Here is an 18687-nt window from a genome sequence, read left to right on the forward strand (position 1 = left end):
ACTTTTAATCTTACTCTTCATATTCATAGACGGACTGCTTGCCTTCAAGTTTTAGTGTGTAGTTTAGGAGAAGATGCAAAAAGATTCCCCTCTCACTGGGTTTTCCTTTCATTTTCCACAGCCATGTCAACAGTTGGTGGAAATTCAGAGGGAGCTCCTTGTGTATTCCCCTTCATCTTCCTTGGGAATAAATACGAGTCCTGTACGAGTGCAGGGCGCAATGATGGCAAGCTGTGGTGCGCCTCGACCAGCAGCTACGACGACGACCGCAAGTGGGGCTTTTGTCCCGATCAAGGTAATGCAGTTTGTCAGAGCAACACAACAGTCCTTGAGCAGCCACCACACTTGATGGCATCACATCCTCTCCCCAGCCCAAAATGCCAGTAAAATCCCTACATTTAAATGTGAGACTATAACTAAAGAGCCAGTCCCAGAGCTCATCGTTGGGAAATGATCAGATTTTCTAAAGTTATATATATAAAACAAACAAACAAATAAATAAATTGATGTTTTTCTCCCCACCAGTTTTTCCTTCCAAGGCTAAAAGCCACAAGTCCTATAGTATTTCACTAATTATACAGTGATATTTGCCAAAACAGAAATGAAATATAAACATAAAATTAAATTACTAAATTTAAAAAATCAATATATTTGTGACTGATATTGGCAAGGTTGAAAAACATGTTTAAAAAGTGAGTGAGACAGTACAAAGTTGATATGGTGAATATTGGTATTTGGAATTATTTTAGTTAATATCTGTCCTTATTTGTAACATGGGCAAAATTAAATCTAGCAAAAGACTTCTTTCATATTTACAAATAAATGTTAGATTCAGGTTTTTCTTTCAGGAAGAAAAAAAATGCCACATTTCAGAGACTGGACATAATAAAAGATCATTCTATGATTTTTAACCTAACAATATTTGGTGCATCTGTATTGATTCACACTCTGTTCTCAGGAACACAGACTTACAAACCTGTTTATCACTTACCAGCCATTTGTAAAGGAAGATTTAAGATCTAGATTGCAAGTTTAATTCTTGGTGCTTAAAAAGGTGTTTGATGTTATTTGCTACACTCTTTTTTACACACAAGTATTAAGACTGTGGTCAGAATCACTTGCATGGGAGACAGCAGCAAACATCACCTACAAAAGAGATTTTAGAATCTCTCTAATGAAATATCATTACTGGCACTGTGTGTGGCATTCACCAGTGGAGGCTGTAAGTACTAATTATTATATTTACTATTGAGACATTTTTTGATGGGCAGAAAGGAAATCAAAATTGTAAGACTTTGAAGAACCTGTGTGGTACAATACGATTCAGATGAAAGCAGCTAACACTATCTTACTGTGTTATTCAGGGTACAGTCTCTTCTTGGTTGCTGCCCATGAATTTGGCCATGCCATGGGACTGGAGCACTCTGAGGATCCAGGAGCTCTTATGGCCCCTATTTACACCTACACCAAGAACTTCCGACTTTCTCAGGATGACATTAAAGGGATCCAGGAGCTATATGGTAAAATCCTCCCTCACCAGCAGAACTCATCAGAAAAGCATGCAGCACAGGTTGAAATTTGGGACTCAGAATTTGCAGTAAATTACAAACTGCACAATCCCACCAATGCCAGAAACATCTTCTGTTCCTTTCTCTCTGTTTTTTTCATGTTAATACCAGAGCTCCAACTTCAATCAATATCATAATTTAAGCATGAGAGCTCACTAAATTTACTGAATGAAAAGGACCTCCAAAAACTCCCCAAAACCAAATTTTTATATGAAAATTTCTAGTGCCTTCCCAGGGTCAATGAAATGCCATGTTTGTCTCTAGCTTGAAATACCTGATGTGGGTGGGTTTGGACATTACCTTCTACAACCACTCTGAGCTTCCCAGATTGCAACTCCCTGTAAGGTGGGAATGATGTCATTTCCTGTGTCCCAGGTTGGAAACAAGTCACATTGCCTTCCCACAATTCCAGCTGTACCATCCCAATACATGTGCAGAAAGTGTGCACGTGAGCTGAAGCATCAATGTAAATGTATTTGGCAAGCTCCTGGAAAAAAGTGCATTTAAGTATTTTTATGTTGCTATGTCTTTAAAATTTACTATTTTTCTCCATAGGTAATGTTATTAAAATGCATAGGTATTATTACGATTAAAATTCTTTGCATGTATGTATTTTCCACCTTGCAGAGGCACAAGCATACTACAGTCCATTAAGCAGTCATTTCTATATTCCATTTCTCTTTCTCTGCTTCTCATTTCTCTACTGAGAGATCTTCCTAACTGACTATATTCTAGAGCATTCAAAACCTTGAAAATTTTAATAAGAGTATACCAAAATTATTAGCACATGAGAGAAAAAACTTATTTGAATCTTCATTTTTCCTTGTCCTTAGCTGCTTTAATTAAGAATGGGAATTGACACATGGGCAAGGTTAAGTGAGTTTTCTAAGCTCACACCATGTATCTTTGATAAGAGTTCAGAATTTAACCCAGTTGTCTCAAGGCACACTTCAAGAACCAAGACAAAACTTCAATACCTGAGGCAAAACTATGTTTCTTTCTTCTTTATAACTGATATAACCCATTACGAACATCTTTCTATATAAAACGAGTATTGTAAGAAAACCTTTGTTTTCTCCCACTGTTATTATTATCACAAATCAGCTACGACCAGGTTTTTTTCATACAGTAAATCTACCCAATGTCTAAGAAAAAAGGCACATGCCTCATATGGCAATACAACAGCATCCAAGTAATAAAACAAAATAAAATAAACTAGACATATGTTCTGAAGAACACATTCTGATTCTTGGTGAGGGCAGAAAGGTCATGCAAATGGCTCAAAATTACTCTTTGGAACTTGCAAAATATTAGCAATTCTTTAAAGAAGAAAAATCCTCTTTGACAACTCTCTCAGACAAGTTGCAAATAATTCTGAGTAGAAGGACTTTGAAATGCATTTCTCTTCTTTTAGAAACCAGCAAAATAAAAATTGTAATGGTAACTTCTGAACCCAGTATAGTCACTGCTGAGTATCCCTCAAGTTAAATAGGCAGGTCAGGACAGACAGACTCTCACACAGGCACAATGTCTCCAATGAGGCCGAGGGGCAGATTAGGGCAGGGCTGAAAGGCAAGGCTTGCTCAGCTGTACTGGACCACCCTCCTGAAAAGATGTTCTTATAAGTTTTTCTTCTTCAACCACTGCTTCCAAGCGGTCCCTCCTCTAGGCATCATGGTAGCTCCTGTTCTTGATGTAACCTATGCAGCACTATTGCAGTGTAACAGAATGTCTCTGTTCACCACCACAGAAGTGTCACCGGATGTTGAACCCGGACCAGGACCAGGGCCGCGTCCAACCCTTGGCCCTGTCACTCCAGAGCTCTGCAAGCATGACATTGTATTTGATGGAGTTGCACAGATTAGAGGAGAAATATTCTTCTTCAAGGACAGGTAAGTGATCTAAATTCCTTACCAATGGGGCCCCAAGTGAAGGAATCTGTGAGACACATTCATCAAAACCTAGAAATTTATTATCAAGCACAACATCTGCCCTTTATTTTATGTGTTCAGAAACAGCAAAGTGTCCTAACCAATTCCTGAGGGAAACAGATGATAAATTCTTGTTTTGTGGTTAAATTACATCACCTTCTTTGTCACAAGGGTAGGCTGCTGGCTCAGGGTCAACTTGGTTTTGACTAGGATCTCTAGGTCCATTTTCACAGCCTGTTGGCCCCCAGGGTGTACAGGTGTGTGGGGTTGCTCCTCCCCTGGTGCAGCACCTCAAACTGTCTGTAGCTGAATTCCATGAGGTTTCTGTCATCTCATAGGTGACATAATTTGGTCATAAATTCACCTTTTCTTAGAGCTACTTTCAAACTTAATTTGGGAGTCTGGAATTTTCAACTTCAATAATTGTTTTAGGCAGTTTTGTGGCACTTTTAATGTCTGGTTTCTACCCTACACTGGAATAGTGCAAGCCAAAATGGTATGACAACTGGGCTGGGGCTATTTCTAGCTAAAATCAGGACAAGGAAAAGCAAAAAAAAAAAAAAAAGGCTTTTTCGCCCATTCTCTGCCCAGTTTTACAGATTGGAGAGCAAAAATTAACCCTGGTGTGAGCTCTGCTGGCTTCTGTGAAGTTACGTGAGCATTGCTCAAAAAGGTGAAGTAGTTGCAAGACACATCCAAACATCTAAACAAATGCAAATCAGAAATGATCCCTAGAATCTTTAGACATTTACCTATCTGTAACATTAATCACAAAATTAGCAATGAAAGAGATGTATAGACCAGTTTATTGCCTGCCAAAGAAGGATTAATTTCCTACAAAATATTTATTAATGTCTTTTGTAGCAAAACTTTCAAGGATTGTAATTCAGCAGTGGGGAGTAGAGGTCTGGAGGCACTGTCATTCCTGATTTCATTTCATACAGTTTGTACCCTGGACAGAAGTTTCAAACCTGATTAGAAAACAAAAATTCAATCTCAACTTCTAAAAATACCCCTCAAAAAAAATGTAGTTCACTCAAGGCTAATGTCAATATTCTCAAATTCCTCTTTCACAATGAAAACACTGTTTTAGCAAATCTTGGGGGTTAACACAACTTTCATTATGATAGACTGGTCCAAAAAAGGATCTGTTCCTTCCTGATGTTCATAAAGATAAAATCATGGACATCTATGAGCAAAGTCTAGTTCCTGAGTGGTTTCAATCAGGTTGAGTCCAAAATCATTAAATAAAGAGTGTTGTATGACTCATGGCTGCTGTAATAACACATCAAGGACACTGGTGCCTGGGACAGGCTCCATGTGTGCAAAACCACCAAGACTGAAGACACCAAAGACATTTTTGATGCAAAAGCGGAAACATTCCTGATAAAATGAGGTGGCTGCACAGCTGCAGCTCCCACTGCCTTTGCCAGGCCTGTTCAGCTGTTCAGCAATGAGGAGCACCTCCTAAGGAGTATGGGACTTGGCAGCACCATTGTGAGAGACACTAAAGCTCCATTTTCCCTGCCATAAATCAATGCCCAATTTGAACTCATTTATCCTCAGTTACCCTGCACACTCTCCCAGGACCATGGAAGATCTGGGCCCACACAGGCACAGAGCTTGCCTAAGTCAAACACTGTCACCTATGATATAAAAATATAGAGAGTATCTGAAGCTGAGGGACGTCTTGCAACTCACCTGTTCATTGTTCCTTACCAGAGGTCAGCTGAAATCTGAAAGGAAGCAGGAACCAACAAACAAGTTCCCTCACACAACAGCAAATTAATAGTTGTTTGTATCTCCTGGTGATACACCTCAGTCCAGTCATCTCCAGATTGAAATTTTCAGCTGGAAGATATGAAGAATTTATTACTATGCTGCACAGTTAACTCTATTTACCAGATTTTCTAACAAAAAATCACAGTCAATTGGGTAATTTTACAGGCTATGCTATACAGTAATTCCTTCAGTGCATTTCCTTCTAGATCCAATCCACAAGGTACCCAGAGTAATGGCACTTTGGATTTGAAGTTTGACTTAATCTTTTTCACACACTTTGTGTTTTAGCAATGCAGAAATGGGATTTAAAACTTCTGACTGAAAGAACATAATATCACCCATTTGTGTTGCAGCTGCTCAGGGCAAAAAGGGTTCATTTGATCTCGCTGTGGGGACACCTCTGATGCTTTTCAAACTCTTCCTCTTGGCCCTGTCAGCAGCAGGCTAAGATTCCAGTGATCCCTATTGACAAGGAACAGTCCTCTCTTGGCCTCAAAATGGCACTACAGAAAGCCACACTGGGTCCTTCCACCAACAACCCCACAGCCCTGGTGCTCAGTTTTGCTAAGGTATCATCCAAGAGCATCAGAGTATTCACCTCAGCTCAGCACCTTCAAAGAGAAAACATATTCTCCCAGCAGTAAAACCCTTTTCAAGTTCCACAGAATTCCCAACATACTGCTCCTCTTCTCCTCACTCGTTGGCCTTGGTGTTCTGCCAGACCTCCACCAGTATTCTAAATAATCCCAACAAAACAGAAGTATTTTGCATTTAGATACAGTTGGTCTAAGAACTACGCAAATACCACAACAATCTGTTCAAACTGGCTCAGGCTTTATCTAACATGCAGCAAAAGCAGACAATTATGGAATTGTTTTGCTCTGGAATGGCTTTGCCTGTCAGTCTTGCAGCTTTCCAAGTATCAGGCAAACAGCATTATGACTCACTTTTGGAATTCAAGAAACAAATGTCTATCATCTGTTGTGTGACTTTTATGATTCATGAAAATAACCACAGAATCCAACTGTCACATGGCACAGGCAAAGAGAGCAAATAGCAAAAAGGAGGTCAGATATGATCAAGTCTTTAAAAAAAAAGTATTTTCCCTCCCTCCTCAAATTAAGGAAATAAAAAAGTACTGAAGGTGCTGTTGGCTGTAGAGAATAGTTGAGCTTTTCCACTGGGCACAGAACGCTCAAGGATTGCATTTACAGATGGTTTTGTTATGAGAGTGAACAAAAATTAAAATTTCTGAAGTTTACCAATACATTAAAGAAGACTTACTGATTAGGGCCCTTTAGATAACTGCATGTAGTAGTAGTAGTAATAATAATAATAATAATAATGTTGATTATGTAGAAATATTATGCAAAATACTCCCTGTAACAAAATTATTAAATATCCCTATAAATGTAATATTAAAATTTCATACAGAGGAGTTAAAACATTTTATCATGCTCAAACTGAAACGAGAAAGCCAAATAATTCATTTTACCATTTCCTCAATAAGAAAAGTAGAAATAAAAATACCTCCTATCCCATTCAAAAACAAAATAAAATTCAGCTTTGACAAAGTTTCCTATTCCACAAGAAACCCTCACTATTTTAATAAGTCCCTTGAAATGTGTGGTTTATTAAAAACCTGGTGTTCAAGTCTCTGTTGGCACTGGAAAGCTTGGAACTCATGCAGATAGCACTTATTAGAGCTGATTCAGCCATAAATCAGGTCCAAATTAGACTGAGAATTCTGGAACTTGGATTTTTAAAGGAGCTACTTTCATGAATGCGATGTCCTTCCATATCATATTGGATCTGCCTTTCTCTCTGAAAAGAGATGCATAACACAAATAGTATAACCTTTTACTGCATTTTACATGTGTTTAAACACAGTTAAGAGAAAGAGCAATTAGCAAAATGTCTTTTTCTTTACCTTTTTTTTTGTAAATGAAACTTATGATGTCACACTCAGAGATATTTTGTACATGTTAAAAATACTTCCATGTATGCAAAATGAGAATATGTTAACATACTATTATCTTAACTATTGGTACCATACACCAGGATAAATTATTTAAATTTTTAATTGAGGGGTAAAAACCAAACAATGCACTTGCCAGTTGTACTCTTTCTCCTATCAAACACTGCAGATTAATATTTAGAGTTCAGTATGCAACAACTGATCACGCTTGCAAACACATTTCAATATGTTTCATTTCTCCTGTTTTTGCAGTCCAACTTCTGCTGATAAAAATACAACAATTCATTGAATGAATTTAAGACTGCTCCTCCAAGTTTTAGAAAAAACTACAATCCAGTTTTAGATCCTGAGTTTCTCAAAGGTATAATTATTCTAGGCAGGAATGGGTAATGACAATTTATACTCTGCAAAAAATAAGATGCTAGTAGCACCTTGAGCTTCAGAAACATACTGCTGGTAAAAGCTGTTTGACCTCAGCATTTAACAGCTTGGTGCAAGAGAAATTCCACCAGCCTGTTGATTTTTCATTTTATGACCATGTCAAAATTTTTGTTCTGTTGGGAAAAAAGTTGTTCATTCTGTGGAGCGGGAAAGAGCAGTGCCATTTTTAATACCTGAAGTCCTAGCACAAAGCTCTGCCATTTAGAGATAACTAGAGCTTTTTAAAGCTTAAATCAAATGATGATCCTACTTATACATAAAATAGCCAATAATTTACCCTTTGCATTTCTCTAATGAACACTTTTAGTGCCAGCAGTTTCTTTTACAGCCAAACTCACTTCCCAGCAGTATGATATACTGCTATTAAATTTGAACTTTTAGTCCCTACAATAGTAATTGCAAGAGCAATTCATGGGACACAAAACTCTGCTTTTGTCAAACATTTATCCATCTGCTCCAAACACAGGAGCAGGAGAGCTCCAACAGTTTAAATGCCATGTTAAATGAGTTTATTTGCAGACTCAAAGCACAGGATAAATTTTGCCCTGATGTAAAAAGCAATATTAGGCCCAAGGCAATCAGTGCAATCAGAGCAGCAATGTCCCCTGCAGTCCAGCATCCAACTTCTGGTGCAGCGCTTTGAGCAACGTGCTCCTAAATATAAGCCTTGGCTTTTCAGTCACTGTAGGAAACGAGTCACAAGCGCGTGTTGCTGAAATGTGTGTGTGCACATGTGTGTCTAGGCAGGCTCATGTGGCCTTTGCCAGAAGTGATGAAAAACAGATGTGCTGGTGAATTACTTCATTGTAAATCTCATACAATTTTGTGTTCTGCTCAGATTCATGTGGAGGACTGTAAACCCCCGAGGAAAACCCACAGGTCCTCTTCTTGTTGCTACATTCTGGCCTGACTTGCCGGAGAAAATTGATGCTGTCTACGAGGCCCCTCAGGATGAGAAAGCTGTATTTTTTTCAGGTATTGGTTTTAAATTTCAAAATGTAAGTAGCCATTTGCATAATGTTGCATCCGAGCTCAGTTTCCTCCGAGCTGCGACAAGGCCATCAGAGCCAAAAGGTTCAGGTGACAGATCTCCATATTCCCATGCTGAGGTTTTAGAACAAAGGCTGGATCTGAAAGACTGAACAACATTCAGCCTCCAGTACAACAAAAGGGGAGCTATAAGTACCTAGAAAGACATTCAACAATAAGCAAGACTAAACAAGAGTCTGTATTTAAGATGAAAAGCTACAACACAGTAGGAGCTATTTTATCAGTCACTGCCCTGTTTTTCTGCTGTTTCTTTCCATTTTAAGTTACTGTCTCTGCACATGTTGCTTGAGAAGACTTCATGGGTTTTTTTTCCTTCATGCCTTTCCTTTTCTCATTCTCTTTTGCCAAAGACTTCCACTTCCACTCTGGCTTCCAAGTATCTTCCTTGGTGGCTCATCAAGCAGAGGATACAGGTGGCCATGTGAGCTGCCTCCATGGGAGAGGAGGAGAACAAGAAGCACAACTCTGGTTTGTGTCACACGTGGTTCAGCTGTAGTGGCCAAATGAGCAGAGCTGTGAGCCTGTTTTTAACATGAAAAACTGAGCCAGCAAAAACTAGGCTCCAATATCTACTAAAAACATGACTAAACATCTCCAGTCATGTAAAAACCATATGGCTGAAGCTGCTGTACACTTTCTGTACAGAAGGGGAAAAGTAATGATAATCTGTTCCACATGTCTCAGAGGCCATTTGCTTTAGTTTACATGGAGGAGAAAAAAAAAAGCTTAAAAAAGTTTTTTATTTCAGGCAACTCAAAACACTTTAAATATTGCATATACTATATATAATTTTATTACATCTAAACCTCTCTATCAAAAAACAAAGATTGGTTTGAAAATAATGCAACTATCTTAAAATACTTACTAGTAAGACCTGCACTTGCTCCTGAATGGTGAAATAATAACTTCTGAGGATCTCAAATGCTACTCTTTACACTTTTCTCATATTAATATTTTACTTATTTCCCACTAGCACACAACCAAAGACATGCCCTTTCATGAATAAATCTTTCTGTGGCTTTCAGTGAATTCAGTGAGGGTATTTACTAAGTAAATTGTAATTCCTTGTAAAGAACACAGAACGCTATTACATCTTCCACTAGCACATATTTAGAGAGACCTTAGAAAATGTTGCATTACAAAGGAGAACAGGAAGTCTGAGTAAAAACCTCCAGTTAATCACTCAATAAAATTCCTCAACAAAACAAACAGAGGGAGAACATGAGTTGCTGCATTTGAAATTCAGGTGCCCCTGCCTGGTTTCAGACCATCTTCATCATACAAAAAGTTACCAATAAAAACTATTTGTTTTGGAATAACCCCCATTGTATCAAGACCGTGTCTGCCTTGAAGAGGAGTCAGCTAAGAAGGGAAGAAGCAAGAGCACACCAAAGTGATGTCTTTTTCTGAGAGGCAAGCAAGACTTTAGTAGCAAAACCAGTTGTAATCACAGTACATCTGCATGGTAATCTCATGCTTCACAGATGGTAAAGTACTAGAAAGACTAGTAGTACAGTCAGTGCAATAAAGTCACATAACAAAGTGAAAAAGAAGAAATACACCTCTGTTACTGATTAATAAACATTGTTTGGTTGCTTTGCTTTCTCCCCTACTTAGGAAACGAGTACTGGGTTTATTCAGCCAGCAACTTGGACAGGGGCTATCCAAAGAAACTCACCAGTCTGGGACTGCCCCCTGATGTGCAACGTGTTGATGCAGCTTTTAACTGGGGCAGAAACAAGAGGACGTACATCTTTGCTGGAGACAGATACTGGAAGTAAGATGCAGTGAGTGGTGGTGGGATGCTGTTAGCACAGTTGTGTCTTTGGGGCTGAATGCACACTGAGGGGCAGCAGGCAGGCACCAAACACAGGGTTCATCCTCCAAGAATACAAAATGAAGGTTGCCAGGGCAGTGCTGACAACAGGCAGAAGTTTCAGTACATCAGGAAACTAGCACATGTTTGAGAAAACAGCCTGCAGTGGAAGAGGGTATCGGGAAGCGTCTGTCGGACTGTCACCACTACATCCCTCTGCCCCACGCTGGTCTCGGGCTCTTAAGAGAAACAAGACATCCTTACTGCCAGCTCACAAATGCTGGGAAAAGACTAAAATGATTTTTTTTTAAATGTACTGATCTCCAATCACTTGAATCCAAAGACTGGCCAGACTGTTTTTGAAATTCTTTCAGTAATCCATCAGGTTTGGAGGCAGTGTATTTAAAAGAAACAGCAGTGTGACTAGCAAAGCATGCTGGGGCTGATTGTAAATCCTTTCAGCAGCTGATCTACCACTCACTCACACCTTTGCTCTACTAATATATTTGGCACTGGGGGAATCTGAACAAACCACAAGTGTATCAGTTAGTACTTTGAGAAAAATCTTAGTTTAAATTCATCTTGACAGCCTCTCAATCCTTTTCATGTTTCCAGTGAAACTCAGGTGACCTGCTACCACACTCTTATCTTATCTTCTTGGATTAAGAAAGAATGTCCTTAAAATGTCTTAAGGCTATTACTGCAGTAGAAATAAATATCCCACATTACACCTGGAGACTAATTGTATAATTGTATTTAATAGAATCTCATTATCATAATTGGCAGGAAGATCTGGCACAAAAGATGATCTTAAAAAGCAGAGGCATGTTGCTGCTTTGAGGAACTTTGTGAGTTACCTCCGTGCTGACTATCAAAATGGCACGAGAACAAAACAGAGACACTAAACCCTGCGGTCACAGTCAGAGGCCTGTTCCAGGAACAGGACTTTCCTTCAGGAATGCAGACATTACACAACAGGCTGAAAGTGGACCCATTCATTAACCAACAATTTAGAAGAAAGTTAAACATCAGAAACAACCACCAGAAACATAAAAGATTCTCCAAGCTATAAGGGTTCCTTCTGAGAAGTGCTCTATCTAAACTATCAAAGGAAGTCTCAGAATAATTGAGTCCATTTTATATGAACATTAATTTCATGTTATGATCAAACTGAATTACTGTCTTTATTATATCCTAATGGTTGTGGATTCCTGTAAGTAAATAAAATACCCTTTCACAATTGCCACTTGATCATAACTTTCAATTACTTTGAGGACAGTAATCTTCTCCATTATCTAAAGAGAGTAAAAAAAAGGAAGAACTTAAAAGCTAAAGAATGTTATTAATTTTTTATTGTCCTATTGTAGAGATCATTGCAAATAGTTCTAATGCATCCATCCGCAACCCTTCAGACTCCTGCTAAAACCTACAGACCGAGTTAACAAAGCTGCTGGTCTCTTCTGTACAAACTATTGTTTTGATTAACTGATTAAGTGTACTGCAAGGCCTCCAAGTAATTAATCACTAATCACAGACAGCATTTCGATCATGGTACCTTATCAATTGCAGTGGCTGCAGAATGCATAATTTATTTTAAAGGAATCAAAATAAGCTTAAGTGATTTCTATCTATGTAAATAAAAAAGCAAGCAGTTGACAAATATTTCGGAAAAAATGCATCTCTGTTTAACAGACACTATAACCCCTAAGTATGTGGCTGTTACATTTTATACAAAGACTCTGTCACATGGAATCAAAATAGTTACATAGCATAGTCCTTCCTGTGCCATTATCACACTTACTTTAAATGGATTTTTTGGAAGCCTTCTCTCTCCCTCATTCCAGCCACAAGCTATTTTAGTGTTATTATAACAAGACTGTTAAGCATAGCAAAGTTTTGTAAGGGATTCCACAGCTGAAGTTTTAAAGCTGCCCAGCAAGGTACTAGATTTTCTTTAAATATCCAGGGAATAAAATAGTAAGGAATGTAAATTAATCATTTAAATTGATTTTGGCCATCTACTGCTCAGTTGTACTAGTGTCACTTTGGATATAATCCAAACAGTTCCATACAGCAGTGAGGGAAAGGTAACCTGAGATACCTACAGGCATGGATAAATAGCAATTGGGAACATAAATGCTTCCCTCCCTCCAGTACTTGCCAAGACGTCTCTCTGAAGTCCACTCCTCCTGAAGAGTGTTGCTGGAGTGGTTGAGGCCTCATGTGCACTGGAAGCCTGGTCCAAACTATATCCCATGTCACTGCTCCTCAGGATAACTCTACTCCTGCTTAGCACTGACTCCCATCCAAGAAGCAGAAACACATGGAAACCAGGTGATAGTCCTGGTCCTTCCACCTTCACTGTCACAGACTTTGCATCCCTGGAATATTTATTCCCTACATATGGAAAGGGAAATCCTGGATTACTTTTCAGGGGGAGTGTAGAACTGGCTTTGCCCAAAGCTATCTCTGCATTCTGCAGTGGAAAACACACTGAATATAGGAAACAACTGATCATCTGTGGCTGTGGATACAGACAGATCCACTTATATTGCAAATTACATCTGCCTTCCATGGAATTAGGTGGATTTATATCAGCTGAGGTTTTTTTCTTTAAAACACAGATTGAGAAAGACATTGAGTGAATTTGGGGGTGTATGTCCCCTTCAAGAAAAGCATGTATTTTTAACTTGGCATTTATCATCACTGAGAGAGAGATTATGTGAAATAAGGGGATTTTAATGTAAGGTTAGGGAAAGTAATTAGTAATTTAATAGCAATCTATCAATTGCATGGACTACAAGTATATATCAAATAAGATTTTAATTAACAGTAATTTTATATTAAAATCCTCTATCTTTAGACGTTGACTGCTGTCTGAAACAAGTTAGCTTTCCCAGAATTATGTTCAGAATTGCCAAATTACATTTCTGAAAAGATTTTTTCTTAGTGTATTTTCAATTCTGCAAGAACTTCCTTTTCAAAGCAAAGATTTAAAATTTCACAGGATTTAAATGGGTTAGAAATACTTATAATGAAATAGAAACAATGTTATAATCTCAGTTATTATATTTGTTTGATTGCTTTATAGAGCCATATTTACTGAGGACTTCATGAAAAATTATATTACATTTTAACATTAAACACAGATTTTTAATGTGGAGACATAATTTCCTTCAGGTACAATGAAGAAAAGAAGAAAATGGAACTTGCATCCCCTAAATTCATTGCTGACTCATGGAATGGTGTTCCAGATAACCTTGATGCTGTCCTGGGTCTTACTGACAGTGGTAAGTTGTAATACAGATTTAATTCACTAACAAGCTCTCTTATTTGTCTGCTGTGAAACTTATTGAAGACCTTAATTTCTTGTAGTCCATGAGTAAGAGCCAAATTGAGCCACCCAATGCTCAACGCACAAGATGTTCTAAGACCAGAAAGCATAACCAAGCCAGTCCCTACAGCTTGGAAATTCCCCAGTCCCTTGACAGCTCCGCAGGCTCCCCCACAGCAGCAAACAGTCACAGCTCCATTGCAGAACTCAAGTGTGATAATCTCCCTCATCACAGGCATGACTGGGTTTTATTTCGTGATCTTTTTTACTTCCTATCAACTGCAGCTGAAAGCCTGGCCCATGGTTTTAAGAGGCCTTACATTTTGCACAGATATGCATAAATGTCTGAAAGCATCACTTGAATCACATGACTCTTGACTCAATCATATTTTCAACATTTATTTTGCCAGCAAATATTTCTTCCCAGAAAACTCTGGCTCAAAAAACAGTAACTTGAACAAGGTTCCATTTAATAAGACCTTTCTTCTACAGGATAAGAATTTTAAAGTAGATTAGAAATATTTTTTAATCATACAAATACAACTACATACAAATATTTTGAGAAATAAGTCTTGCAGCTCATTAAGATTCATAAAATCACATAGACAAAAAAGCTTTGATCAAGAATTGTGTGCTCCATAATCTCAGCATGCTTTTTTATTTATCTTCACAGGATACACCTACTTTTTCAAAGATCAGTACTATCTACAAATGGAAGACAAGAGTTTGAAGATTGTTAAAATCGGCAAGATAAGTTCTGACTGGTTGGGTTGCTGAGGCGTATGAGATACTAATAATCAAATATTTACTTTTTTTGTTATATGCCTTATCTGTAATTAGAAATAGATCTCAATGCTAATTACTGGACCAGTCTGGTACTGGCACCAAATCATTAAGTACCAGTACTGTACACATCAGATAATTTAAAAGTGTTTGCCTCCTCAGTATACAGAAGATGTTTACGTATATATTCTGGTACAATTTTTGTCATGCTAGTCATAGTAGTGCTAGTAACAGAACAACCATCATTCTTTATTCCCTTGGTGCTTAAACAAAGCATTGAAACCTCTGGAGACTGGATCATGCCCCTCTGTTAGACACATACCAGACAGGCTCAAATGAGATGTACCAGCAGTGCACTTTGATTTTTATTTTTTTTAAATACAACTCTGTTATAAATAGATGGTTTGTCTTGATGTTTTTCACCCTCTTGAGAGCTTGATCATTACTTCCATTTCTTTACATAATACAGAAAGACTGTCAAAGGCACAGGTTGCCTCAGGATCTGCTTTGTGTTGATGCATGATGGAATCATGGCAAGAAACTGTGTTAAAGTATTGTTTTAAAGTACTTTTTATTTTAATACCTTAGTTAAATTTAGCAATTTGCTTCATGCACTTTGTTACTACTATATAACTTGTTTATATGGATGGAAACGACTCAGATTTTTGAAGACAATGAGTTATACATAAAAATCAAGTATTATTGTTTAACTTGTTTAATTTTTTCTGTTCTTCATAATATTGGGGGTTTGTTCAATTAGGTTTTTTGCTTATACATTGGGCAACAAAAAATGTTCTTTTTACAATCTGATGGAATGTTTCTCATTTAAAAAATAAACCAGGAAAGAATGTCCCACACACAAAGTGCCAACGATACAAATAAAATCAAATTACACTGTCAACACTTCGCATGGCCAGGCTTCCTTGTATCATTTGAAATTAAAACTTTAGTCACATGTTACAGTAAAATACCTCTCAAAGGAAAGAACGTTACCCCAGTATAAAACTTCATCCTGGGTTTATTTAGAAACCCAGGCTGTTTTCTCTATTAGTTCTAAGATGCAACTGCAGCAGTTTACATTGAAGAGATGATATGCCCTATGTCTCCACAAAGCCACTGCCTCCTCAGAACAGTTCACACGCCTGGCTGCGACCCACACTTTTTCCTCACCAGCAGGTTACCTCCCACAACCCAGGCAGGAAGAGGCAGCACAGACATGGTGGTATATGTATCCTATAGGGATGTAAACTAGAGAAACAGAGATGTAAACCTTCATCCTGCCTGTAAGATCAGACACCATCCGGCCAAGGATCTTATGCAGCTCCACGCACATGAAACACTTCATGAACCTCTATGGGCTGCATCATGCCAAGTGGCCAGCCCAAGTCCTTCTCAATACATCTCTTGCACTGGGTCCATGATTCACAGAATTGTCTAGTAACCAACTAATACCTGAGCTAATGATCCATTTGTTTCTTCTATGTCCTCTACAGCTTCATGTTTACACTCAGTGTTTTTCTGTTCTAATCAGGGATTGTTTTACTATGATATTCTGAAAGACACCGCTCCTAAAATGGTTGCATTTGCTAAACAATCTTTCCATTGCACCCCATTCAGATATAACTCCCCCTTCGGGAAGCTGTTGATTACCATGGACAATCCTCACCTTGATGAAACAGGACTGTTCTTACTTATGCCAAAAGAAAAGATGGCTTATCTCCTTCTCAGAACATTAGTCGCCTTCCCAATTAGTCCTGCATCAGAGCCAACAAAATAAGGCCCAAAACAAAGTAGATGTAATTGCAAAATGTTAGTGTTGCAGTTTTCACAAACACCTGGCAACCTTCTAAGGATTGCAGGATCTATTGAGACATTTCAGGGATGTATCCTGGCCATAAACATCTTCCTGCACTAGTTAGTGACTGCCAGGAATTCCTTTTGAGTCTTACAATAATTTAAGCTCAGTTTTAAGAGTCCTCAACAACTGTCCCCTGAAGACTTTTATGTTCTTGTGTCAATACTGCTCCAAAGTGCATGGTCCAGCGTCTGTATTTAATATGGAAGGGTTTTGAAACATAGATATACTAGAATAACATTTGCAATGGGCCTTTCAACTCTGAACTTGCTAAATCACATTCCTACTGGTGACTGAATTACTTTCCTTTTCCTCTACAACTTATGCATGTTTTGCAACATTGGCAAATGTACCATCTTACCTTCTGTAATAATAACAACATAATCCTACAAAACTCTGCACATCTGGTGGGTTTAAGGAATTCTGCTCAGCTTCTCCTTTTGTTCTTGCTTATGTAAACCCATTCTCCAATGACTAAATCACTGGCAGAAAACAAAAAAAAAATTTGTATCCTTAAACCAACACACATTTCTTTGGGTTCAGTTTCAGAGTAGCAGCTGTAAGATTAATACAGATCATTTGAAAATACATCTGTCTCTGTTCATCAACTGTAACATTTGCCAGGTTATCCCCTATGTACACTCGACAAGCTGGAGGAGTATACTGACCCTTCTTATTAACCTTTCACATCTGACCTGTGAAACACTAAGTCACAAAATGTGCCCTCAAAAAACCTTCAGGTCTAATTCCACTTACTGGTAGCCACTTTTAAAACCTTCCTCTCTTTCCTATTTGTAATAAGTTAACCATTAGATGGAAAATCCTGGCCTGAGCAACACTACAGCGCTGCCTGTACCTGGCCATGCCCCACGCCAATCTGTCCCACTGGTTTGCTTCCCTCTTTAACTTTGCATCTGTTCCAACATTATGGACTGTTTTGATGATCCCTACACTCTTGGCTAAACTGGGCTATCCACCCCAGGCCTCTCTTTTCACCTCCCCTGGGCACTTTGAAACTGTGTACTTGTCAGTGAGGCCAGTGCCTTTGTCTTTCCTGCCCTCAACATATTTGTCCCAAGACATTTTTAGAATCAAGGAAAGGTTTTTACCTGCCTTCTTTACAGAGGAAGAAACAAAGGCCAAAAGCAGAAGTGTTTATCTCAAAGCCATATAAAATCCAGCATGAAACCCTATCAAACCCTAATCTAACTTGTTCTTCTTGTAGAGTTCTATTAAATTGTAGCCAGGTTCACTTTGGACTTTTAGGTGTCAGGGTAGAGTTGCACACGTGCTACATAGGAGCTTGTTGCAACATGGAGAGAGCTCAGACACACTTATTCCTTGAGCTGACAAAGGTTTTCTACCCATTTTGAGCAGAATGGGCTGTAGGCACCCAGCAGGGCAGCTCCAGTCCAACAGAGCAAAGGGCAGTGGTTTAGTAACCCCTCTGTCACAATATATAAAAAGCAGCCATGGCTATAATGAAATGCCACAGCTTAAGCACTTAACAGACAGAGCAGCCTCAACTGTGAATCATGCTTAACAGTTTGTGTCTCACTAACACTCTGTATTTGTTAAAAATACATTTTCTTTCTGCTACTCTGTCATGATTTTACAAAGCAGCAGTTACCCATAAATTTAAGCAATTGACTGAAACTGTGCTGTTCTTTAAATCAGGAAGAAGTAGGCCCTTCGGGCCTATTTTGGACAAATTATTTCTATTTATGAACTCAGACATGCATGTTTCTAGCAGCAAAGAGTAGGGGAATGAACATTCTCCTGCTTTGAAAAGAGCTAAAGCCAGCAAATGAGCAGGCACTGGACTCTGTGGGATCACTGCAAACGCAGACATTTACATGTGCAAGGGGAAACTGACTTTTTACTGACTATGCAAAACACTCACAAGTATTAAGGTATTTCCAGGTTAGGAACTATAGTAAGAACAAAAACATAAAACAAGAACAACCCCCAACACAACAACAAAACAAACAGTTCTGAGACTGCCAGAAAAACAGTACAGTCAGGCATAACTGAAGGCATCTGAGAATCTGCCAGCAAGGTTTCTGCATACCAAGCCTGTCAGAGGCACATGCTGCTACTTGAAACACATCTCCTTCTGGCATTGCCTTTTAACACAGAATCACATCTT

General features: G+C 38.5%; 1 protein-coding gene across 1 annotated transcript in view; it reads left to right on the forward strand.

Moving 5' to 3' along the window:
- The window catches only part of MMP2 (matrix metallopeptidase 2), a 30347-nt gene extending 14770 nt beyond the window's left edge, over positions 1 to 15577 (forward strand). The window contains exons 7-13 of the mRNA XM_071567233.1: positions 122 to 295; positions 1365 to 1520; positions 3319 to 3460; positions 8539 to 8675; positions 10368 to 10527; positions 13747 to 13856; positions 14574 to 15577. Of these exons, the coding sequence (XP_071423334.1) occupies positions 122 to 295; positions 1365 to 1520; positions 3319 to 3460; positions 8539 to 8675; positions 10368 to 10527; positions 13747 to 13856; positions 14574 to 14677 (983 nt within the window). The 3' untranslated portion in view covers positions 14678 to 15577. The remainder of the gene's footprint in view (positions 1 to 121; positions 296 to 1364; positions 1521 to 3318; positions 3461 to 8538; positions 8676 to 10367; positions 10528 to 13746; positions 13857 to 14573) is intronic.
- Positions 15578 to 18687: the final 3110 nt, after the last annotated feature.

This window comes from Pithys albifrons, chromosome 12 (assembly GCF_047495875.1).
Source record: "Pithys albifrons albifrons isolate INPA30051 chromosome 12, PitAlb_v1, whole genome shotgun sequence".
Taxonomy (NCBI): domain Eukaryota; kingdom Metazoa; phylum Chordata; class Aves; order Passeriformes; family Thamnophilidae; genus Pithys; species Pithys albifrons.